Source organism: Bemisia tabaci, chromosome 8, assembly GCF_918797505.1.
Source record: "Bemisia tabaci chromosome 8, PGI_BMITA_v3".
Classification (NCBI taxonomy): domain Eukaryota; kingdom Metazoa; phylum Arthropoda; class Insecta; order Hemiptera; family Aleyrodidae; genus Bemisia; species Bemisia tabaci.
The window spans coordinates 46,833,458-46,859,914 of NC_092800.1; the positions used below are offsets into that span (position 1 = coordinate 46,833,458).

The window sequence follows — 26,457 nt, forward strand, 5'->3', positions numbered from 1 at the left end:
TAATCGCGAGTCCTTGCTAAAAGATGATCGATGTTATATGCACAGCGTGATTGATTCGCCTGATCAGGTTATATTGTAACAAATATGAACAGTATACTACTCCACTCGTCATTCAAACATCAGTCACTTAAGAAAGCTTTAAAACTCCCACGCAACGCTATTAGGTAAACTCCCAAGGTAAGCCATAGCGCCTTCAATTATTCTACATGCAAAATGGATATCTCTTGAGTAGGAATAGTTGCATGAAGGCGCAACTGTCATTGTTTTGGTCTCGCCTTGCGTCCGGTGTCCTGACACTGAAACCTTTTTATTAGAATTGTGTTTAGGAATAGAATGTCTTAAGAACTTTCATTTTGTCGATGAAATCACATGAAAGTCTGCGAAATTCTCACTTTCTCGTCTAATTACGTTAAAGGTATACTGAGGAGGCTGAGATAATCTTGCACACTCGATAACCAAATAAATAGAAATAGTGATATATTTTCAAAACTCGAAGAACCTTAACGATTAAATCCTTAAAAGTTCTGCTCTGCATGCCTCTAATTTTTCAAGCTTTCGATGTATGAAACCCTTTTTTCCTCCAGGCCTATTTCCACAGTCTCTGAACAGAGAAAACGCTTTAAAATTGTTAAGGGTCTTGCATATTTTAAAACTGTCTCAGAATTCTTACCATGGGCTCTGATGCCCATTTAGACTGGCAACGCTACATGGCGGTGCTAAAATGCTGATCTCTCCGCACTGACTTCACCAGTCCATGTTCTCTCTACAAGTACCTTATGTTCTTGTCAGCGGGAGGACACGCGATCTTGCTAAGTACAACTTTATGCCAAATTGTGACTGAAATCAGAATTCTGCCCTGTAAACTTATCGCAAAAGGTAGAAGTCGATTAACGCTAAACCAGAGAGGGAGAGAAATAAGTGAATGGATCGTATTCGATTGTGGTTCGATGTATCGTTAGAACATAACCTCAAACAAAAATTTTAGGATTTAAGTTGAACAAGCAGAAAATGAGAAAATTCCTAACAATTTCACTTCTCATGGTCATTTGGTACTCAAAAAAAAAAAAAAAATCCATCACAAAAGACCCGTTTCGTCAGATTTCTAAATGGACTTTTGGGGCTATGCTGAACCAATCGCTATCGATACAATCTCACCTGTTTGATGTATCGAATACGATCTATAGATATTATTTGCTTGTTTTTTATTCGTTGAAAAATATGTATGAGCCCGTGAAAAGTCTCTAATTTAAAACACCCCAGAGTGTTTTTTTAATCAAGAATGGGGTCCATTAAATGTAACAATATCGAGACAGGAATCGGACTCCTTGCCCTGCTCCTTCAAAATCGCATTAATTTGCTCTTACTGTCGAATTTTTTCAATGCAAAATTGTCTTTGGCGCGAACGGGATGTAAAAGAGCAGGAATTATGGCTTGCAACTAGCTATTAGTTAGCTTGAAAGAGAAAGGTGACAAGTGTAATGTTCCACGAGAAGATAAGGGGCTTCTTTTCGCACTCTCCGTTCTTGTTCGAGCGGTTTTACTCAGACCTGTTGACATTATCTCAGGCTCTTCCGATTTTCATCCGTCGGCAGATTTACACCAAAATAAGAGAAAATGAGTTGCAAAAATTCGCAACTCTGGAGGACTACTAATGTTATATAGATATGATATCCTCCGTTCATGTGTGAACCTTTTGAAATTGTATTTAAACGGTTTTAATGAACTGATTTCCTTTTAAGCACGAGTGACATTCCGTAGCTTCGCTAAAACCGAAAAACTATTGATTGAGAAAAATTGATCAGCTTTTAAGAGGTTAGATAAAAATTTGATCCAGTGGAATAATTTTAAAAATTGCTTCAGATGTACCGAAAAACTGATGAAATTATCCAGATTTTCATAAAAATTTTAGACGAATTTCAGGAAGTCTCATGAAATTTTAGTAAAGCTTCATATATTTTAACGTCAGTTTGGTCAAATTCGACAATTTTCGGCACACTAGGGCAACTTCGACCAACTTTGATGAGCATTTGATTCGAGTCGTGATACAGTTCGAATTAGTTCAATTTCAGCGATAGATTTCAACCCAGTACCGCGAAGTTTGATGAAATAAAAATGAGATAAAGTTTGTCCGAAATCGATGGACATCGTGTCGAATTTCATGAAATTTGATAATGTTTTATGAAATATTGATAAAAGTCGAAACCTTTAGGCATTCATTCGTCGCTAGCAGAGAGTTACGAAAGGGGCGATACACGCGGAACACTCATTTGGCAACCGCGCGCGCGCATGTCCAGTATGAGGCTCTAAGCCGCCCGTCGTAAAAAAATTGACTTACGGCTAGTTTTCCCCTCAGACGGTCGGTAACGCTTTAAATTAATAAACGCGACGTTTTAGCCGCCGCACCGTCCTTGGTTCGACGTCGTCAAACTGCAGATACAAATCTCAAAGAAACATTTATACCTACTGAAATTTATGAAGTACACACAAGGTATCGACATCAGTGTCCTGGTCTCGACACGTTCAGAGTGCAAGTCGCCAAGTGATAAAGGATCTTAATGCATCATCGCAAAACATCTCACCTCATCCTCCTTCATTTTTTCCGCCGTTGAATTGAAGTCATCACACCTCACATGGGTGCAAAAGCTTTCAAGATCTACGATTTTTTTTTACTTTCTCGCTCCCATAGGGTAGAGAGGAAGTATTGTCATCCTCCAAAAAAAAAAAAAAAAAAAAGTTGAAATTTCATCATTTCTAGACGTTTTAAGGTCCCAGGAGTAAAAATAACCATACTTGAAAAAATGTGTGTCCGTCCGTGTGGCGTCCCCCAAATCTGTCTACAGCGATATCTCAGAATCTATCTGTTCGATTTCATTCAAAATTGGCACAGGACACCATATCTATGGTCTCCTTATGCACGTTCAACGATTTTGAGGTACGCTAAAATTTGGGGGGGCTACGCTCAATTGTCCATTTTTAGCAAAATCACACGGAAAGCTCATTTTGAAAGACTGTAAATTTTGAAAAATGTCTTTAATTCTTTAACAATGGGCATCAAGCACATCACCTGGGTCATTAATTTAAGTTCCAAAAAGATCTTTGGACTAAACTCAAAATTCAAGAGATACGAGGCCCAAAAGTAGGGCACTTTGCTCCGCGAAACAGCTCATTTTCAAGGACTGTAAATTTGAAAAAAAATAAAATAAAATGCCTTCAATTCTTCGAAAGTTGGCATCAGAGCACCACCTGGTTCATTAATTTAAGTTCCTACGAGGTCTTTGGACTAAACTAAAAATTGAAGGGTTACGCGTCATATAGCGAGGAGAGCACTTCGGTCACACGGAGAGCTCATGGACTGTAGATTTTGAAAAAATGCCTTTAATTCTTTGAAAGTTGGCTCAAAAGCACCATCTGAGTCATTAATTTAAGTTCCTAAAGGATTCATGGACTAATCTCATAATTGCAGAGGGGCCGATAGGAAACGCTCAATTCTCTGATAAATGAGTCGGAGCGCTTCTAGATAATAGCAGCAAACGCTTTGAGTCAGGTGAAACCTAGGAATTCAAATGCATTATATAATGCATCATATACTATTTCCAAAATTACTCCGTAGGTAATCACAAAGCAAAATTAGACAACTAATTAGATACATACTCACATTACAAAGGTACTATGAATCATCAAGCTAACGCCAAGAACTGACACTTAGATCTTTATTAAAAACTAATATGTTTGTTGTTAATGAATTTAGAATCCCGGCAGATTCCATCTTTTGCGGTTCCTTTTTACGAGGTACTAAGCACAAATATAATGTAATAATTCGGCACAAATATGACTGATTTAATGCTTGTTAATGAAGGAGGTTATAATTGTTATAACGTGACGTTTGTTGACTTGTCTCTCGTTGACGTTTGTCGATGGCGCTCTCTATTGTTTTCGCTTTGAGTTACGGGGATACGCGGTAAGGAGATGGCGCTCCTGGCGGGCGTGTCGTGAACCTTCCAGCAGGTAGATTCGCCCGCCAAATTTAAAATTTGGGAGATGCTAAGCGAAAACCGTTTAGTTTTAAGACTATTTGAACATCGAATATTCATTCTACCCATTCAAGTAGATATTTGATGGCTTTTGACCGTGCTTAAGGAGAGATTATAATATAAAATCGTATCTGAAGTATGATGTCAATGAATCTAATGGATCCTAATGAATCGTAGAAAAGCTAAGATTTTTACGGATCGCCATCTTTGACAGGAGACTTAGTTAATCAATTACATATTTAATTGAAGATGCCTCATAAAATCAACAAGTCGAGTCCGAATATATGAATTCACCACATATCGCGAAGACATTTACAATGAAGTTCAATGGTTTGAATAAAAATTTCATAACTATTATCCTGTGATCAAAATTCCAATCAAACTTTATGATTTTGTAAAATTGGCAGTATTTTTCTAAATATTCCAGTAAAAGTGTCTATGCCGGCGCGAAGCGCCGGCTCGAGCGAGAAAGTCCCGTGCGGTCCCCGCACCAATCCGCTAAGCGGATGGGGGGGCGAAGCCCCCCAAATGCCGGCGCGTAGCGCCGGTACGCGGCGCGAAGCGCCGCGCATAAATGGCGGAGGCCATTTTTTAAAAATGTTGTCCTGCAATTGAACTAAGTTTATAAGAAACGCATACGGTCGCATTTAGCCGCGGGCTGGGGAGATGATTCAGTAACAGGTTTGAATTATACTGTTGTGAATCTCCTGTAAAAATTCAAAGTCCAGGAGATTTATTTTGAAACAGAAAATAGTGGTTAAAACCCGTCCCAAACACTAAGTCCTATGGAGGAATACAACTTCAAATCTCTTTTTCCCGATTCAAACTTGATGCGACTTTGATGCACTCACAATAAATTTTGTCCATACGTTCTCAATGGAACTAAGCTGCGAGGAATTTTTTTGCAGACAATCGATCCATTCGTGTCACCCTTGTTAGGTAAGATAATTATTTTGAGGTGATCCAAGGACTTTCCAATTTTCCTGCATTTTGTCAATTCCAAAGCTGCATTATGCAAGGACAATTCTTGAAGTTGAGTTTTTAACGTTTCGCAACTTTAACCTTTTTATAAGTGAATTGCTGAAGCATTATACTAAACAGCTATACATATCTCTCTGACTTTTACTTTATGAAGAAAACATGACACGGCTTTTCCTTTAAAAATAAACAAGGAAAGTATCTCAACTTCGAATTTGAGGAATATTTATAGTGATGAAATTTTCCTAGAAAGTCATCTCGATTCACTCTCGTCACCGTGGTGATGTAAAATGAATCATTTTGCGGCACCTCACGGATTTTTAAATTTTCAACTCTGCCCCTTTTGCAATTGAATTTTACGTCTATTATTCATATCGCCATGTCTTGTCGTCCCTATCTTGCTTTTGTGGATAGGAATAAAAAATGAGGATTTTCCATTTAAAATAAGAGAAAAATAATTCAACGCCGATTTATTTTGAACGTATTCTCACCAGGGTCCCATTGGAGAAATAAAATTACTTTGCTCGCGAAGTACCTATGTGGTTAAACGTAGCGTCACCTTGAGGCCAAACTATCACAAGCGCCATGCAACGTTTGAAAATTTCCGCCTCCATTTTATTTTTTTACAGAGGAATTGTTCAACGAAGCTATCCGAAAATTTCGCTGAATTTTCTTTGTATACTACCGATAAAATTCAGTATTTTCAAACACATTCAACCAACAATTTCTATGTATAGAAAAATAAATTGGCGGCGGAAATTTTGAAACGTCGCATGGCGCTTGTGATACTTCGGCCGGAGGGTGACGATACAATTTTATTCCGGCTTCCAAGAGCATTAACAACCGAGCGCGTCTTGCGTGTACTTGAGTCTCGTATTAGCCTAAGATAGTCCTCAGATTCCGTAAGATGATTTTATGTTTTTTCGTAAATAAGTGATTCAACGGAAAGCATTCGCAAGCGAGTGAACAGCTGAACGATGTATTATTGAGAAAGTTTGACATTATTTCGTGCCGCGCTTCACATAAATTTAGCATTCATCCCTCATCAGTTTTAGCAAAAGACATTCCATTGACAAAAATATCGCGAGAATGGAATCAACACGATTCAAATAGGTCAATTTAGGTGCCTTAGATTTTTCCACCGATGATAATGGTCATGACACCCTAAATAGAATCGATTCGCAGAACAAGCAGTTTCCCGAATCTTTCGGAAGATTCCAGAGCTTCTTTATAATTGTGAAGTCACGAAGTCTCTGCTGCGGAGAAATTTATACTCGAAAATCAGTGAGTGGTGAATCACTCGAGCGAAATAAAACCCAGGAAAAATACCGATGCTGGAAAATATAGGATCATCCTATAATTAAGAATTTTATTTCTATTTTAATTCTCAGTTGCTCTTTTGTATTATCCTATCCTTCTCCACATTACAACATTAAATGGACGTATTTAAATCAAAAGAAATTACATCCACTGTGACATGAGTCCTATGATCCATATCCATACATGCGAGACAGAGCTCATGTCACAATAAATATAGTTTCTTTGGATTTAAATACGCTCAAATGTGATACAGTCACACGAAAAATGCCTTTAGGTGAGAAATATAATAAAATGAGATGACAATACAAAAGCTGAGAGATGTTAATTATGCATCATTTTGTGAAAGAAACGCCCAAAGATGCCAAAAATTGACCTTTCGCGAGGATTTCAAGAGGGTGATACCAAATTGACTATGTGATAAATATGATGATGTGATGGATTCAATGATAAATAATCGCGGATTAAATTAGTTTCGAGGAAAGCAGAGGCATCGCCGTGTTTCTTAGTAAATCAAACGGCATATGTATTGTAAATCGAAAATACACCGCATGAAAGAAATTGATTGATAGTCAAGCCAAGTTCGGGGGATGTGCAGCAGTGCAGTGGCTGGTGGTCACACTGTTGGAAGTTTCAAAGTGAAATCATGAGCGTGTCTCTTAAACCGGAGCTTATAGTGTGCCCCCAAAAGACCGAGTGATATGAATACGGAGAATAATTCATTTCGTCAGAGCGAAGTCAACTTTGTAATGTAGAATTCCGCTGGTCCGCTCTTACAGCGGGCTGATAATTGAATTCGATAGACAATTAAAGCGATTGACAGAGAAGACAACGGAAAAATCGATCAATTCTATTGGTTGAAACTGGCAGGTTCTTGCTGGCATAGAAGGAAAACGATGAGCTATAACCACAGGGTCTCTTGTGACAGAGAGCATGCCTTGTTTCTTTTTTTCGGTGACCGTCTACCGTCGCTTGGTGAATCGAGTCAGCGGGAGAGGTCTGGCACGAATTATTTCTACTAAAACTATAAATTTAGATGTTTTTTTAGTAGATAGTGCGAAATAGATGGAAGTCTTCTCATGGTTACGAAAAAAAGGATGTTTATCTCGTGACATTTTAAAGTTTGAGGAGTCCCTTTTGTACTTAGTAAATTTTCACGAGAAAACCAATGGGACCATTTTCAAGACCTCAGCGGTTTGTAATAGTGGAGTTATGAGCTTTTAAAGTTTCCAATTTTTTCCGACTGCTCCCATTGACTTGTTCCACTGTGCGTAGGTGAAGTTAGGGATAGGAGCTGTGCACTGATTGAAAATTCCGTCCGTAGAAGCCATACTTACAGGTTATACAAACATACACTCAGTTTTTGGCTCTGAGACCGAAAGTTCTGGGCGTAGCACCCGGAGCAATCAAAGCTACGGCTCCAGCACCCGGAACTTTCGGCCTCTGAGCCCGGAACGGACGGTATGTCTACACAGCCCGTTACTTTTTTTCAGTGTAATAAAATCATCTTTAGCCCGGCTTTTACAACAAAAAAATGGGAAAATTGCGCGCGTAAAATTATTTTCTAAGTGATGACGTCACCCCGCCCCGCCGAGGGACCTGGAATGCAACGCCACGCGAAGTGGCGGGCCCGGAGGCGTGACGCATGGCGGTGCGGCAAGTGCCCCGTCCCGTGACTTTCGTCGGATCCATGACGTCGCCGTCGTCGTCGTAGGTCGGGAATCCAAATCGCTGGACCTTGAACCGTTGACAGTGACCGCCAATGCACGACTCCACGCGCTAGAGAACCGCGACGCCATGCAATATCGCACTCCCGCGTCGCGTCGCCGCCGCCCTGCACCTTCTGCATCGACGCCCAACTTTTTCACGATGATTTACGTAAGCCGCTCCTCATTCGCGCTGGAGGGCGTTGCTGTCGGCAGGTTCTCCCACCTGTGGTCACTGTCTCTTTACAATGATACTAGGGGGCTACGCCCCCTGCCCGCTACGCGGCCCAACCCCCCGAAGGCGCTCCGCGCCATCAATGGGCCGCTTCGCGGCCCTATTTTTACCCTTCTATCAGTGTTCGTTTTATTTTTCCCATAAAAAATTACGATATGAGGTATACTTTAATTTTAAACTTTACTTAAAATTACTTTAAAATTAAAAGGACGCATTTTGGAATGACTGCTTGATGAAATATTGCAGTAAAACAATGATGAACAATGATAGTCAGGTAATAATTAAGATATCATGAGTCGGGGATCGGAACCCACACCGATTTTAAAGAGGACGCCTTCGACGTCTTAGACGACTCGGCCACCGCTCGACATGCGTTGTGTGGGGGCGAATCTTGTGTAGATAAGTGTAGAGCTGATGCGCAGGCTACACAGCTACTGCGCAACCTCCTCGACCACTGCGCATCCTCCCGCGCATAGCGGTAGCAGTACCGGAGCATTCTGTAAACTCACTCACTTTTATAACGTGATTTTAAAAAAACCTGGGTCCTTTTTCCAAAATCTGATTACAGCGGGCTCATCTAAGGCCTATTACCTGTCGATTTACGCAAAAATCATGGAAATCGGGCCGGTAGAACGCTCAAACGAACTATGACAAAAAGTGTAAATTTACATTGTTTAAATGGGAGAATTCGCAACTTTACCACGTAATATAAAAAAACCTGGGCCATATTTTGAAAATCTGAAAAGAGTTGGCTTATCTAGAGACAATTACCCGTCGATAACCGCAAAAATCATGAAAATCGGCCCGGTAGAACGCTGGAACTAAGCGTTACCAGTTTCGCAAAATTAGGAGGTCTTGGAGCTTATAGTATAGAGATAAGAGCCGTGCCTAGACTCTTGGTGCCCTGTGAGAAAGTGTGCACATCGTGTGGTGTTCACTCAACACACTGTTCAAAATTAAAGCAATTATTTTCCGAATCACGTAAGCGCTAAAATTGCGAATGAGCGAGTGAAACAAGAAAACTCGCTTTGTTAATCATCTTGGAATTCCAAAAAATCTAGGTTTTTTTGCGAGTAAAGCAATTTTGTAATCGATCAGAGACGTACAAGCTTTTACAATTGATCACGGCACACGTTTCTAACGTTGCGTTAAAGTCTCTCAGCCAATGCCGCCGCGCCGTGAAGGGATACCAACGCGCAACTATACGAAACGTGGATGCAACTATTCCAGTAGGGATGTCCGTGTTGCGTGTAAAAGAAATGAAGGCGTCTAGGTTACTTTGGTCTCATCGTGAGTATGAAGCATGCCCTATCAATTGAAATTAGCAGTTCAAAAGCCTTGTTTCGATATGAAAGGAACGAAGCAAGAAACAAAGGAAGAGAGATCTTCGCAAATTTCAGATGAGTTAAAACACCCTCTCATTAATGTCACCTTTTTCCTATCCTCACTGAAAAAACGAGATTAGGGCTGGGCCGTAGAATTGCTTTACCTCATACCCCACAGGGGCAGGCCCTTCGCGGATAGGGTCCAGCCCTACCTGGACAGAGTCCAGCCCTTACCAAGTAGGGCTGAACCCTGAAGCAAGTAGGTTTTGGCTCCACCCGCGCCGGGCCTGCCCCTATGGGGGTTGAGGTAAAGCAATTTTACCTACCCGGTTAGGGCTGAGACCTCCGCGCAGGTACCAGCCTAAACTCGGTTTTTAGGCGTCACTCTCGAACGACACGCAGAAATATTCTCGATCCTCCACACTGGCCACTTTAAATAAGAGACGGTTCAGCAAAAGTGTTTCTCAAAAATTCATACTTTTCTTGGAATTAGTGGAAGCGCGTACAGGAATCGAGATTCCCCCTCTCTTCCCGTTTTCCCCAAATGAGTTTTAGAGGACTTCCTCGAGAAGTCGTCGACGATGTTAGCATTCGGTGTTAGAATATTCGCATTACGTCTGGTAAATCTTTTTAAGTGTTAAGTTAGAAAAACTCCTCTCTTTTGTCGGGAGCCCACAAATAGAATTTTTGTCCCTTTCTGGACATTAAAAGAAAAAAAAAGAAAGAAAAAAAACACACACAGCCATTTTCCTTGTATGCAGTTTGAAAGAGAATGACATCACCCTTAAAAGAGTCTCACTACTACTCTTACGTTTTGAGAGGCCAACGGGCTGATTGTTGAAAATGATAGACAAAACTGTAGACAAAGAGGACATAATGAGTATGGAGCAATCCTATTGGTTAATTTGGGTGGCTCTCATAGACTAAGGGGGTAAATGAGGACTAACTAAAGGGACCCTCGTGAGTTGCCGTTAGCTAGTCTATTATCTACCTCCTTTGTCCATCGCAACCACCCGCTTCCACCATTGGGATCCCCTCAAATACCTTTCGACTTTTTTGTCCATGGCTTTGTCTATCAATTTCAACAGTCAGACTGCGGTCGAAATCGGTAGACAAAGCTATAGACAAATATACGAGGATATGGAGGGATCCTATTGGTGGAAGCGGTTGGTTGCGATGAGAGGTAGATATAATAGACTAACTTATAGCAATAGGAGCACTCCATACCCATTATGTCCTCTTCGTCTATAGCTTTGCCTATCAATTTCAACAATGAGCCTGCTAATAGAGGCCCTCTTGATGTCGTTTTACCCGCACAAAGTAATATGTTCGGAAGAGATTGAGCCGGCCGATGGCTGGAACACGAGGCGATGCGCCGGCATCCGAGCTGCCATCCTCGCTGCATGTTGCATCTGCAATTGGTCCATTGCAATTGCGCCGGATGCTGCGCCGGAGCCGCTTGACTGAGCATCAATCGGACGTCGCGAGACGCAGACGGTCACCTTGACCTTAGCCCGCGAGCCCCCTCGCTCCCCCCCCCCCCAGGCCGGGCCCGAGCGGGGCACGCGGTCCCCCGTCGAGCGCTGAAAAAATACGGGCCATGAGAGCGCATGCGCGTCTCCCGCGGTTTCGATTTTCGCCGTCACCGCCGTCGGACAATGAGGCGGGTCTTTTTGTCTCATTCCGCGGCACCCCCCCCCCCCCCCCCTGCCGTGCTGAGGAAAAACAACGTATGTACGTTCAGACGTTGCCAAATTTCTCCCGTTAAAATATTGAATCTCTAGAAACGTTATAAATATTCAATATTGAAATGTTCGGGTCCCTGAGATTAATTTGAGAATCTTATCCGCTGGAAAATTAAAACAAAACTGACCAAACATTTTCCTGGAAATTTTTATTTTATCAAAGGAAATCTGGCAGCCTCTGAAGGTTCATACGTCGTTCTTCCCTAGCGAGGCAGTACGGCTCAAGATTGGGGCCCCGAGAGAAGCAGCCGGGGTTTCAAGCCGCGATTTAAGTCTGCGGCCGGCCTGAAAAATACATTCCTGTTTTCCTCTTAACAGTGAAGAATGTCTGATGTTAAATGCTTAATCGAATCGCATGGCAATATGTTCGGGAATTCCGCACACTAGAGGGGGGTGTTCCAGGGGGAGGGGGGAAAGGAGCAAAAGGGGGAAATTATCCTACCTCATTCACCATTGATCATGCATGTGAGTTATATTCCTTCGTGTTTGCTATCAATTTTTCCTATGTCTTTTCTTACTCAGACGAGTGGGGAATATGGGGTGTACTCTACAAAGGTGCGTAAGAAAAAATGTAAACGTGGGATTGTGGATTCTGTCAAACGGAACTATGTGACAAGAGCGCTCTGGACAGGGCTCATGAGTCAAAGATTCAGCAACGGGGGCGTCGTCGCTCCCGTCCAGAGAGAAGAGACTCTCTACTGGCCTCTTGGCGACAGGTCGAAGCTTTCATACTTTCGGGAATTCAACACTTCCTTATTGAAAATAACAAGGGAGCAACAGTCATCACTCTTTTTTCAGCTGTTGAATTACCTTCATTGGTGGATGATGAGCTTCGGATGTCGTTATGAGCCAAACAAGTTTCTTCAGCATTCTACTGTTGACTTACCTACATGGTTGATGTTCAACAACGTGTTGGCAGTTTCGTTTCGCAAACAAGCCACTGGGGAAAACTGTTTGGCTCATGACGTCACCCGAAGCTCATCATCCACCGTGTAGGTAGGTCAACAGCCGAATTAAGAGTGGTGAATGTTGCTCCCTTATAATTGTCCATGAGGAAGTGTTGAATCCCCGAAAGTAAAAGCTTCCACCTGGCGGCAAAAGGCCAGTGGAGGGTCTCTTGTCTGTGTCGTCGACGCTGACGCAACTGGCGCTTTATAATTCCCATTCATTCTTATGGCCCTCGACTAAGGAGCACACCCCTTCTTTCCCGCCTGTCTCTTGTTCCGTTTATCAGAAATATGTCCAATGGGCCACTAGACAAGGTACGAATTTAAGCATTCTGATACATGTTTCTTAACCAAAATTTCACGCAGAACACGATTCGCGCAACTAAAATGACTGAAACCAACTCCTAACAAAGATATCAACGTTTTTATTTCACATTGGTCACGAGGAATTTGAGCTGCCCGCTGACGAGAAACTCAAAGGTCTACGTAAGTCAAATCGCGCACTACAACGGTTTCAACAAGCTCCTCAATCGAGTAATGTTCATTTCCCACCATGTGTTGTTCAAACTGTAAGCAATTTGCTACAGCTGAGCCAAAGTGTCAAGATTGAGGTTGCCAGATTTGTATATCGTAAAGACTGTCATGATAACGTTTAGCGCGCGATGTGAATCACGTAGAGCATTGAGTTTTCATGAGCGGGTGGTTTGAATTCACGCATCAAGAATCATTAAAATCTTCGTAAGGAGTTAATTTCGGTAAATTTCGTTGTGTGCATCGTGTTCTACGTGAAATTTTGGTTAAGAAACATGTATCAGAATGCTGAAATTCGTACCTTATCTAGTGGTCCATTAATGCCAAATTGAATGCATTTTAGTTTGAACTCATTGTAGAGCCTATGTTCTCATTGGGCCGAACAGCGTCTCACGTTGCTTTTTATGGTGTTGCAGGTACGACGGCGGTGACGCTGTACGAGCACAAATGTCACAGGGCGACGTCACCGGGGTCGGCGGGGGCGGGGCCGCCTCCACCACGACTTCCAGCGCTGAGCCCCGGGAGCGGGAGCGGGGGCGGGTGCGGGGACGACGGGCGGAAGGGTAGGCGGAAGAGCAGCCTCCTGTACTCGCAGGTGGAGGACTGGGCGGAGGAGCGGGTGCGCAAGATCTGCTCGCGGAAGGTGCTTTTGAAGCGGGTGCCGATCCTCTCGTGGCTCCCCCACTACACCGCCGACTCGGCCTTCTCCGATCTCGTCGCCGGCATCACCGTCGGACTCACCATCATCCCCCAGGCCATCGCCTTCGCCAACGTCGCCGGCCTCCCGCCTCAGGTACCTCATCACCCACAGCCATAAGGCTTTTTCCGCATAGGGGGTTACTCTTGCGCATACACTGAAAAAGCACAGGGAGCCGTACACACGGGCTACATAGACGATGCTACCCGTATCATCCGGGCGTGGCATCCGGAGCAGTTAAAGCTACGGCTCCAGCACCCGGAAGTGTAGGAGTAGTTAAAAGAAAAGAGGAGGCAGAAAAAGGAGAGGAGAAAGAAGAATGGAAAGCAGAAGGAGAGAACGAGGAAAGAAGAAAAAACGACGAAAAATAAAAATTCTTCTTCCTCTTCTTCCCCTTCTTCATTTTTTCTCACATTTCACTACCTCTTTCTCTTTTCCTGCCTTCCTTCCTCTCTATCTTCCGTTTGCCTTCTTAATTCTCCTTTAACTCACCTTCCTCTTAATATACCTATCCCTCATGTCCTCCCCTTCTGCTTCTTGTTTCTCCTGTTATTCTTCTCCTTTTTCTTCTTGTGCGTCTTTTTTCATATGCTGGGTAAAATAAAGTTGTATGAACCTCTCGCAACGCGCTGTAAGTATCAGCTTAATTGCTACATCTGCGATGTTACTATTTTGACACTCATTGTTAGAGTGGTGTGATATGGGGTTGCAGGTGGATGAAATGAAGGCAATATTATCTGTAAGACATTCGCTCTGGGTTTAGCAAACATAACTCAGCTCCATAACATCCCCTGAAAACTGTATCAGCCACAAACCTTCACAGTGCGGCATCTGCTTAGTAGATTTGACCATTACTCAAGTCCTTTGGTAATTTTTCTTAAAAAGGAAAAAAAAAATTCAAAAGAGAATCTAACTCTGCGGATACGGTCTCTCTGAGAGTCTCTAATTTACTAACCTTCTGATGTTTCAGTATGGGTTGTATTCGTCCTTCATGGCATGTTTTGTCTACACAATTTTTGGAAGCAGTAAAGACAGTCCCATCGGTCCAACAGCCATCATGGCTATCCTAACTCGAGAGAACTTACACGGCTTGGGTCCTGAGTTTGCTATCTTGCTGTGTTTTTGGACTGGTATCGTACAGTTACTAATGGGAACGTTTCAGTTTGGTAAGTTGCTCTATTTGGATAAATGAATTCTGTTCTGTTGCGCGCCTATTCAACAATCGATGTTCTATTGAGATTCATATTTGCGGAGACAATTCTTCAAGGTTTTCAAGGCATTGATAAAATGAATTTCCAAGGTCCACAAGCTGCAAATTTCTGTTGAGGGGGAAAGTTGCGGCCGCTCTTGAGAGAATTTAAAACACTTTTGAAATCTTAAATATAAGCTTTCAAGTCCAACTTCGAGGCAACCTCGAGGACTTTCCGTTCGATGAAATGTAGGATAAAGTCTAAAAGTCCAAGTAGGATAAAATGTCTTAAAATGACCTTCCATTGTTATTTATTATATACATATATAGTTCCTCCATTTTTAGTGTATCAGTGAGAGTTGAGGGAAAAGTGAAAATGTAAGCTTTAAATTTTTTTACGCTTTTGGGATTTGGCAATGCAAAAGTTTCATTCAATATATTAGTTCAAGATTTCATACATACCATTTCACCAGGGCCGGATTAAGGGGGTGGCGGGTGGCCACATGGGCCGCGGCCCATGGCGGCAAATCTAGGGGGCGGCAAATTTTGCAATTTTTTTAAATGTAGGTGTAAAAAAAATCGGATTTAGAAAAAAAAATACAAACGAGAAAAGGATAGAAAATCTCTCATTTCCTGAGAGTATAGTAATTTCAAATTTTGTCGTCTCTCAGTGATACAAGAGACAGCGCCTTTAATTAGTCGCGTTAAGAGAGAAACCAAACACACAATTTGGCCTGGAACGGCGCAACTTAGGGAGAAATGATGACGAGGACTTGAGATGAAAAGGAGAAGTCATCGGCGCGGCGATCGGCATGTAACACATATCAGCGCCTACAAGACTGCACGAATACTTCACGCATTGCATCAAACACAGTGCGGTCATTGCGGTCAGCGTGAAACGGATAGCGCCTACAAGAATGCATGAATACTTCACGCATTGCGGTAAACACAGTAAGACCAGCGTGAAACGCATAGCGCCTACAAGACTGCGTGAATACTTCACGCATTGCGCCAAACACGGTGCGGTCGGCGCGGCGCGGCGGCGGAAGTTAAAATCATTAAATCAAATTTTGTGTTTGTTCTTTCATAATTTTTTCGTTCATTTCTCATGGATGGAAGGCCTTGTCAATTAGAGATAGGTTTACGAAACTTGACTTTCGCGCAAAGTTCCGGGACCTTTTGCTAGTAGTGTTGACAGGGCTTTCCCAAAAAATGTGTTCAACACGAGTAAACGTGTCTTATGCACCCTTCCCCCGCTGGCACGTTCACTTGATGGTTTTTATGTATGTTTCAAAACGAATGAGGAGGGGGGCGGCAAAATACAGGCGGCCCATGGGCGGCAAGTAGGAAAATCCGGCCCTGCATTTCACATCCCGTGGTAAAATATATCTCTTGTACCTTCACTTAATTCGGGGCTCTTTTGAAAATACCTCCAAAAAATTATCCCTTTAATTTAACCGAACGCTGCTTGCAACAAACATCCATCAGTTAGCCGAGATCTTGCTGGACATGAACAAATCGACAGCTTTGCAAAAGAGTTCAGTCACTTTTATGTCTCAAATTACGTATTCCATGAGCAAAGGAGCCAGATTATGATACGCACTGACCCATTAAGACTAATTCGGTTTCTTTCCATCCCGCAAATCGCTGTCTCTGATTACAGCAACTGGAGTGAAACGTGAATTTCCTTGGCATTCGGCCAGCCAACTCATTTTAAAAACAAACAAAACTGACATTCTGATCAAGCTGGATGAACTCTGCATATTTCATAATGAGATTGCTCGAGATTCGCCGCAGATTTCCGACTTCTTTCATTCTGAAATGATACTAAATTTTAAGATACTGAATGCAGTAAAAACCAGCTAGTGTCGAATTTGTTGGACCACGCAAGAAATGCGTGTTTCAATTTTCGAAACTACATGGATCTTTATGGCGTCAAGAAAGTTTAAACTGACTTTTTGATGCTTAAGTATTGGAATTTGGGAGCGAATTTGTTTACAGAATGTGCTTTAAGACTAGTTTTACTTGAAATCATTAATTTATCATTTTTTCCCCACAGACTGCAGTTATGCGCTTTGTCCTCCAAGCCTCTCATTTTAAACTGAAAAAAGTTCGGTCGTACATTCTGATGTCTTGGTGTTCCATACAGATCGAACTGTTCGGGTTGTCAGACTGAATAGTCAATTCATAAGATTGAACTCATCGACTTAACGGAATCGATTAGATTCGCAAGAACCGAAACGTTCCATACTACGAACCGAAATCTCGCCAGAACAAACCGCATACTTAGTTCGATTGACTCGCACCGAAAGTTTAAATCATACGATCGAACTTTTTTTCAGCGGAAGTTCTTTACTTTTGATCTCGCCAAATTAGTCCTACCTCTTATAAATGTTGAATGTGTCAAGAATACAAAAAATGTTCCAAAAATACTTTTACTGTCTCATTTTTTCTGGAAGTTTAAATAATTTTCCCATTTTTTGCAGGGTTCCTCATCGATTTTATCTCAGGACCTGTGTCTGTCGGATTTACGTCCGCAGCCGCCATCATAATCGCTACGTCTCAAGTGAAAGATCTCCTTGGACTCCATTTTACTGCTGGAAAGTTTTTGGATGTTTGGGACCAGATCAGGATCCATATCGGGGAGACAAGCCCCGCTGATGCCAGCCTCGGCATCATTTGTCTCATCGTCCTCTTCACTCTAAGAGTAAGTTTTCCTCAAGTTCACTGCTATGTAATTAGAAATCGAGAGTGACTCAAGCGGTGAATTCCCAACACGTGACTGGGATTTTTGATTCAACTCATTCCGATGTAGAATTGAAAGAAAAAGAATAACGAAAATTAATTAGCCCCTTAGGAGTGGGGTTTGGATATTTAATGCGACCACCATATTTTGTGAGGAATTCCTTGAAAGAGACGTATTATACGGGGATGTTTCAGGTCTGTTTTTTTAAGTGGTCCATTCCATCGATATCACAGAGTCTCTCATATCTAGTTATAGGAATAGTTTTAAATTGTCACAAACATCAAAAAGTTCGTTTGAAGTTTGAAAAGCTCATTTATTAACGGCCACAACATTAAAAAGAATGGCTTCACACGTTAGTAATTCATTTAATTTAACACTTGTCATTATAATTCGAATAAGTTATGCATAACTTTCTGTGGTGTATGATAGTATCACCTAACGTTTGAGGTTTTCGAGTTTTGAAGTTTATTAAACTTGTCTGTCTTTACTGTCATTTCCAGAAAATAAAAGAATTTAAAATTTGCGGTGCGAACGAAAACCCAACCACGGGACAAAAGTATCTGGCCAATATTCTGTGGTTCATCTCAACTAGTCGTAATATTATTGTTGTATTGTTTTGCTCAGTCATGGCCTTCATTTTTGTCCAGAAAAACGGAAGCGCTCCGTTTGCTTTGTCTAGTAAGTTAATTTACTTCTTGAATTTATGTATCAACTTTGTTTACTTAAGCGCATGGCTTTTTTTTATTATTTTTTTCAAAAATTTTATATCGACTTGTGCTATGTTCTTCGCAGAGATAAGCAGAAAATCTTCAATAGCCTGGGCAAAAGGAAACTTAAACTTATGAGAATCTACCAATTAAGTCTTGAAATGTTTGTCTCCCTGATTGTCGAAAAACGTGTTGCGTAATTTGACTTTTTTTTGCAAGAAGAATATTCTACCTCTGGTTCATACATGAAAGCACTTATGTGAATAGGGAACCTAATGGCGCATGTGCAGATTCTAGCATGATCTAGAAATAGTAGTTCCTAATCGCAAAATGCATTCCCACAAGAAGGCGGAATGAACGATGAAGATAATCAGGAAACGTCAGATTCCCAAAATAACAGGTCCCAAACATTGGGATACTGGTGGATATTCTTTTTTATTCATAATAATGAGAAGGAACCAGAAGGAACATGAGATAAGCTTGCTGAATAGGCATTCAATCAGTAATTCAAGCATTACTTTCTGAGCTATGTTCTAGAAGTTTGCAATGTTTTGCACCAGTTTGTCAAATCATCTGTCCAGCACTCCAGAAACGTTACTCATTAGTAATCAATTAGAAGAATACAAAATCTCCTAGATATCTCTGACAATAGGTACTTATGTGTCGTAAATGAGTTTTTAAAATACTTTGTATCTGTTTGTGTCTCTTTGTATGTGTTTCCAGAGATAAATATAAAATTTTTACTGCGCTTGTGCTCTGAAAACTTGCCCTTAAGTATGAATATTGAAAGTTTGTCAACTAGTTGACAAAGTATACACACCTTTAAAATGTCATTAAGGTTTAAATTACCCTTATAACTAACAAAAAATATTATTTATATTTTCATTTCCTCCGGTCACATCTCAAACCTTCCTCTCTCTTCAACATTAGACCATAAAAATCAAATTTTGCAAATTGAGGAAGCGGTAGTATATTTATTCAAAGTACGAGAGACTGAAATTGGTTTTAAATCGTTATTTTCGTGCGACTGCTGAAAAGTAGATTAGATTACGAGAGCTTATTTCCGGTACAAAATATTTTGCTGTTTAAGTGCTTGGGGGCAGCGCGAGTGAAGCTGGTCAAAATTACTTCCTTAATGGTTTGAATATTGCTCTCTGTCAATTTTTCTGCATTTGTTTTTCATTTGGAGTATTTTCTCCTCCACATGTTTCTCTAGAGGCCTTAATGATCTGCGTTTGTTTTGTCCGATTTCTCTCAATCGTAAATTCACGATATAATTTCATCGAACGGATCGGTACCTATTCTCAATTTTACCTAAGACGGATTTACCGCAATTTTATCGCGTCTCGTCTAGGATCAGTGCAAATTTCAATACGTGACGTCAACATCACAAAAAAGTGCTTATGAGGCTCCCATGGGAAAATTCAATGATCATAGAGACAATCAAAGAAGTACAATGATAATTATAAGGTTGTCACATTTAGTAAAAAAAAACGGATTAGAAAAATTGCGTCAATATTGTGCATTGCTGTCAAGTCGTATATGCTAATTTTTCCTGAAAGTTAGAGGGTCAATTTAAGCCTAAGAGGCATGTTAGGGCTTTCGAGAAAAAGAAGTCAAACAGTTCATAAATAAGAAAAAAAGGGTCTTTCGACCTAATAAAAAAGTTTTAATTGTTGTGAAATCAGAAACTAACTTTCAACATTCCATTTTTATTGTGTGACACTTTGAGACTAGCTTCAATCGAAATAACCAGTGACTCATTTTTTCCAGAATCTGTTAACCCTTAAATTTCTGTGGATCCGAATTGACTACCCGATAATTAAGACCTATGAAGTCGTCTGATACAAAATTACCTAGCTGGATGGAGGATGCATGGACACACAGTTTTGTTAATATCTTTTTTAGATGAGATATTTTTTTTGACATGATTTTTTTACCTTTAAATCACCCTGTTTGTTTTGTAGGTCCCGTCAAAAAAGGTTTACCGACCCTTCAGTTACCACCCTTCTCAACGCAAGTTGGAAATCGAACCTACAATTTTCTAGACATGACATCTAGTCTCGGCTCTGCGATCTTAGTTCTGCCCCTTCTCTCAATCCTAGAAAACATCTCGCTTGCAAAAGTATTCTGTGAGTATTATATTCATAATAATTACATCTAATCAAGAAAAGATTTTTATAAAAAAAAAGTCGGTCTCATTTTTTGATCGTTCGATGTGAGCAGGATGGTATATTCTTACCCCAAATTTTAGGAACCAACCCCGTCGAAAAAGCTGCAAAATATAACTATCAATGGTTTAAAGGATGAGATACAAGTTTAAAAAAAAAAAAAAAAAACCCAATTTTTAAAATTAGCGGTAATTTAAGTGGAGAAAGTTGCAACGCGACCATTTGCCTGGCCTGCTAAATAAAAATCGCATAGCTGGGATGTTTTTATGCAGATCTGCGTTTTTTGTTGAGCATTGCAGAAGGAGTCATAAAAGTCATATGCGTATTCGACTTTTTTTAAGGGATAAAATTTCCATTTCTCCGTAGAGGCTGATCAGTGATCATCTCCTCAGCATGGTAACAGAGTTAACAGGGGTTAGGTCCGACTGAGCCGCACCTCTTTAATTCTTGTTGTGTTCAAACATTGTCCTCTTAAAGTAGTCGGCTAACCTCTCCCTCAACCGTTATTTTATTTCCTCTCCTGCTTGAATATTTAATTTCTCTCCGAACTTTTTGCACGCATATTCTGCGGGCAAAATTAAATTCAGTACCAAATGCAATAAATTTTCCTCATTCGAATGCAAATGAAGCGAGTATACGAGTTTCGAACTGAGGTGCTTAGAATTAGGTTGAGTTCTTTTACTTTTTAATGACGGTTTTATCATTAATCATACGTGGTCAGCCACGCAAGAAGTATGCTTATCATTAACGCGATAAAAATCAAATCGGCCTTTTATTCAAATGAAGGAGGGTGATCTGGGTGTAGCGATGGTTTCGGTTAGTTTAATTATTGATACAAAATCGGTTGATTTATCAGGCCACGTACATTTCGAATGTAGAGAGCCCGCTCAGGAATTTTAGTATTTTAGGCCAACGATGAGAAATAGGCGGTCAAGAGGTCATCACTTTGCAACGCAAAACGGCTGAATACCCTATTGTTTATGCGGGGTGTACTTTTTTTACATACAGTTTTTCTTTTTTCCTGAAAGAGAAACAGGGAAACGTTTCGTACATGACTGAGGATGTTCAATTTGGAGAATTCCTGTCATATTGTGTTTCTTATTTGTAAAAGCACTCCTTAATATTTTTCAATAATACAGGGTGATCTAAGTCAAACGGCCAGACTGCAGGAGCCGAAATACCTCCAAACCCCCTCTTTAAATTGAGATTTCGATTTTTTTAGATAATTTATGAATACAGGGCATAAAAGTACAGGAAAGTGCAAATTTTCATGAGATTTGGTTCACAAACGTTGCCAAAATTCAGGAATAACGATTCACTTTCCGAATTTTTTTTGGGGGGGGGGGGTGTAGCTCCGACTGGGGGCACTTTTGGAAAAAGTGTATACAACAAAGAAGTCTTTTTTTGATCCATAGAAACTACTGCAGTCTGGCCATTTAATCCTGGATCATCCTGTATACTTGAAAACTATTCCGCTTTAAAAAAAAACTCTTTTTTTCGTGAACTGGGTGGGTGGATTGAATATGAAACCGCCTGAATTTCCCACAATTGAGTTGTCAGAAAATACAAGACTAATGAGATAAACAAAATGTTTGCGTACGCACGGAGTCAAAACACGGTGACGAATCAAGTAGGTCATTGATCGGAATGTTATGTTGAGTTGTGTGTCATCACGCAAATTTGACGCTCTTCACAGCTGCTTGAACTTGATAGCTTAACCTCCGAGTTTCATCGTTATGTGACGATTTTCCGTTCGAAGAAATGGAGGAATAACGGGAACACGGTAATGTGACCTCATCCAAATCCCGCTTTCATCTTTAACAAAAATAAATTAAGATGAGCATGGAATATTTACTCGGATCGCATTTATCAAAAAGGAACCAGCGCGATTGTAGTGTTTTCAAAATTGCTATGTACAGTATTAAAATTTGCACGATTATTTTCTTTAAAAATTAACAATATTTCGGCGGGAAGAAAAACTATTTGCTATTTTACTACGAGAGTTTTTTTCTTTTCTTTTGTAAGGACATTTTATTTAAGTAAAACATAACAACTACAAGAATATGTTTTATATCTATCTACGTGATTTAAATAAACTAAATTAATTTAATGAAATTTACAAAGTAACGTTAGATAATAAAATCCTGGGTGATTTTGTGGATAATTATGAAAAAGCAACATTCTTGCAACACTGTAATCGCGCTGATTGCTTTTTGCTAAATGCGATCCACTTTTAGTTTGAATTATACATAAAAATATCCTCATTAGGATTTCCGATTTTTTATCCCTTGCTTCAACTTTTTCCAGCGGAGGGTAAGACAATTGATGCGACACAAGAAATGTTGGCCCTGGGGCTCTGCAACATTGCTTCGTCGTTCGCAGGGTCCATGCCTGTATCAGGAGCGCTTTCAAGAGGGGCCGTCAATAATGCCAGTGGAGTCAAGACTACCTTTGGTGGAATCTACACAGGTTGGTTTCTTTCTGACGTAAATTATGACCTAATTCATTCATTCAATATTAATTAATTCATTCATTCATAGATCTGTATTGGCGAAGAGATTACTATGGAATTGGAGATTCTTTCTTCGTAGGAGGGGGGAAAAAATCATGTCCTGTGATGTTTATTATGGTCTGTTTGGCGACATAATTGTATCGGTTTCTGTTAGGTGAATGTAAGTCCAAAAACTCATGAGCCCTTGTTTTCGTTGATCACGCAGAACGATAGGACTCATAAGTTTTTGGACTTACGTCAGTCTACCAGAAACGGATTCAATTATGTATTCCCTATCCTCTAATCTATATAGTCAGATCTAATTGGAGCGCGTTCAGCAGAAAGGAACCAAGCCACATCAGCTATTGCCAAGTTTAACGGGACAAATTAATTTTTTACAAGAAAACGTTTGTTATGATTCCTTTAAAAATTTTAAGGAATTTGCTTCGCACTATGCAGAAAATTTACTGAAACTTGCACAAAAATCCGCACAACCATTCGCATGTAAAAAAAGAAATTGCCCAGTTAAATTTGGCAATAGCTGATGTGGCTTGGTTCTTTTCTGCTTAACGCGCTCCAATTATCAGGTAACTCAAAGTCAGCACTAGAGGGGTAGTTCCGGCTAAATAATTTCTTGGGGATCGTATATAGAAAGACTGGAAAGTAGTCACGAGACGCAAAATTTCATGAAAAATATTAAAATTCATGAAATTTCCTTGTTCCAAAATTTCATTTTGCATCTCTGCGTAGCCACCATTAGGCTTTTTTGTCGGTGTAAAACTGTCTCTTAAATCGACTGCACAATATAAGAATTGACATGCGGATTGAGATGATGTGAAATTGTGAGCTTGTCCAATCAAATACTGGATCACCTTTATGTCGTTAGAATTTTTCCTGTGCAGATCACTCTAGGTTCAAGAGAAAGTACGGTGATATTTTTTTCTGACCATAAACAGATGAAAGTACGGAAATCAAACATTCCTGCCAGACTTTCAATTTTATCTTGGGAGGATGTTCTCCTGCGGAATTTAAACGACATTCCGCGAATTATTCGATTAAGTAATGAGCTTGGAGTTCACAGAGATTTATTAGGGGGTTTAAACTGTAACTGTATTTCGCCTGGCACTGCCAGATACGGCGATAAGACTAACAGTGTTTTGAGTCAAACTATGCGCAAATACAGTACCGCCACTCCATAGGGACGAGTATTGAGCGCTGTTGTGATAATTTTTTTTTTAAAATAAAAATCAAACTTTGTCTTCGAGGAGCAAGAATATTTTTCAATGGGATCGAGTCATGAGTATTTTTTCCGTTTGATGAATTCAGTATGACCCAACTTGAACTACGTGTAAAAAGTTGGCGTTTGGGTGGATTTTAATTTTTTAAAGGCTCTGTGAGGAGTTAACCGCATCGTAACACAGTTCCGTGACTAGCGCGACATCACTGATCTATTACATTTTGGTTCATTTGTGAAGTAGATTTGTCGGAAGCTCTCAAGGACCCAAATAAAACCTTTTTAATCCTTTAATTGAAAAAAAAAAAAAAAATGTTTTGGCTCTACAATTTACGCGATATTGGAGGTTTTTTCAAAAAATAAAAATCTGTAACTAGTATGAAAGGATCCATTATCTACAGACATTAATTTTTACATGTTACTTAATCCGTCCTAGCGCAGAATATTTTCCAGAGAGGGAATATCGAGGGCGGTTTTTCGAAGCCGTTTCGATCGAAACAAAAGCAGTGAAAATTGCATCGATCTGGTGATTAGTGCGTCACTGCGTCAGATTGTTAGCTGAGAAACTGGCACTAACTCCCAACTAAACTGGGATTTTAACGCTTCCTTTGTTTGCTTCGCAGGTCTCATCGTAATTGTTTCTCTGCAGTATTTCACGCCGTACTTCATCTACATTCCCAAAGCGTCGCTGGCCGCCGTCATCATAGCTGCGGTCGTCTTCATGGTTGAGTTCCACGTGATCACACCCATCTGGCGAACGAAAAGTGAGCGAATTCCCTCCGTTTTCCTCCTCTTGATTTCCTAGTCGTGCGTCGATTTCTTCACGCGCCTTCTTTGTTTACTGTCTTCCTTCCGAGCCGAATGATTTTTTTCGCGAGATTTCAAAAGGAGAGAACAAATAAAATTCGGGCAGTGGTCAAAATAGTGAGCCCAAGAACAAATGACTCATTACACGGACATGAATGGAACATAATCAGAGGCGAAAATAACTGGAGAACCCGAACCCCGGCTAACAGTTTCCCACGGTGTGAGAGTTATTTTCGGGGCTCAACAGTAATCACCGCCAACATTGGTGCCAGATGATTGTCGTTTAAATAATCTGTTTTGTAAACCGTCTCGGTTCTTAAAAATACGATTTTCAAAACTAATTGTTCCCCTAGAAAATTGTGATTCGCAACGTTTGAGAGAAAAACAGTAGCGTGCCTCTCTTTTTACGCCTTGATGCAATTTTGCCTGCATATTTGATGTCTGTGTTGCATATACGAAAATGTGAAGGCGCGCCAAGCGCTTCGCGAGAACCTCACTGGGCGAGGCACGCGTCTTCACATTTCAGCGTTGAGAAACTTGATTGGTTTTTAAACCCACTTACACATACGCACAGGTAGTTCATTTTTATTCAATGTTGGGTGCTAAGCTAAAATGATTTCCGCACACTCTCAGTATCGTATAAAACTTTTTGCTCTGTAATTATCACCTATTTGTTCTATTAAATACTGAGAATAGAGTGTCATTTCTTTTACATTATCAAAGAAGTCATTTGGTACCTATTTGCTTTCGGAGAATCAAAGCTTTGAACTTAATGGCGTGTCTCTATTCGATCTTAATCGGTAAGAATAGCAAGTATCTTGTTCTGAAAAATCATCACTCAGTAATTTTTATCAAAATTTATTTGATCACAATACTTCGTGCTTATGACACTTTCGGTTTAATTTTTTGGTTGGATGCATAATATGTCAGGGACAGATCCCGATCCCTCGCCAAATCGCGACCCGTCCAGACGGATGATTCTGATGTTTTGGGGGCAGATTCTGATCTCTGCCGTGCAAAGGGAAGAACGCCGTATGAGCATTGAAATGCCGCCAAATTTTCTCTCAGAAAATAATCATTTTTGAAGAAAAATATAAATATTTTTCCGTGCGATTTCCTCACTTTTCAGATTAAATTACGAGCGATATCCTCTGACATATCAGGGGAGAAATATTCACAAACCCTAAGAACCCGTGATCCGTCGAAGAAAATTTGGCAACGTCTGAGAGCTCATACGGCGTTCTTCCTTAGCACGGCAGATCTGTCCTAGTGAAATTCTGCAGATTCAAATCTGTCAAGTTACCATAGATGTGTGGATACCACTATTCGTGCTCGAAGATTGTCCATGTTGCATAACAAAATATTGAAGGCGCTTTGGTTTTCCGAGTAAAATTGGGCAGACTAGAATCTGCCCGGCCGAGTATTGATCTGCCAATTGGATTACATTTTGCAATAAGGAGCCACTATCTCTGGATCTTCCATAAAAGCACCTGTCTACTTACGGAAACCAATGGCATATATGTTGTTTCTAAAATGAGTCAGAAATCATGGTTCCTTTATTGCAAAATGTAATCCAATTCATTGCTGAGCCGAGCGGGAT

General features: G+C 40.5%; 1 protein-coding gene across 1 annotated transcript in view; it reads left to right on the forward strand.

Annotated features, from left to right (window-relative positions):
• LOC109041460 (sodium-independent sulfate anion transporter) overlaps positions 1-26,457 on the forward strand; it is a 57,944-nt gene that overhangs the window by 23,510 nt on the left and 7,977 nt on the right. Inside the window, exons 2-8 of the mRNA XM_019057824.2 lie at positions 13,232-13,608; positions 14,483-14,678; positions 17,188-17,408; positions 17,948-18,125; positions 20,122-20,286; positions 22,633-22,794; positions 24,674-24,814. Coding sequence (XP_018913369.2) covers positions 13,232-13,608; positions 14,483-14,678; positions 17,188-17,408; positions 17,948-18,125; positions 20,122-20,286; positions 22,633-22,794; positions 24,674-24,814 — 1,440 coding nt within the window. The remainder of the gene's footprint in view (positions 1-13,231; positions 13,609-14,482; positions 14,679-17,187; positions 17,409-17,947; positions 18,126-20,121; positions 20,287-22,632; positions 22,795-24,673; positions 24,815-26,457) is intronic.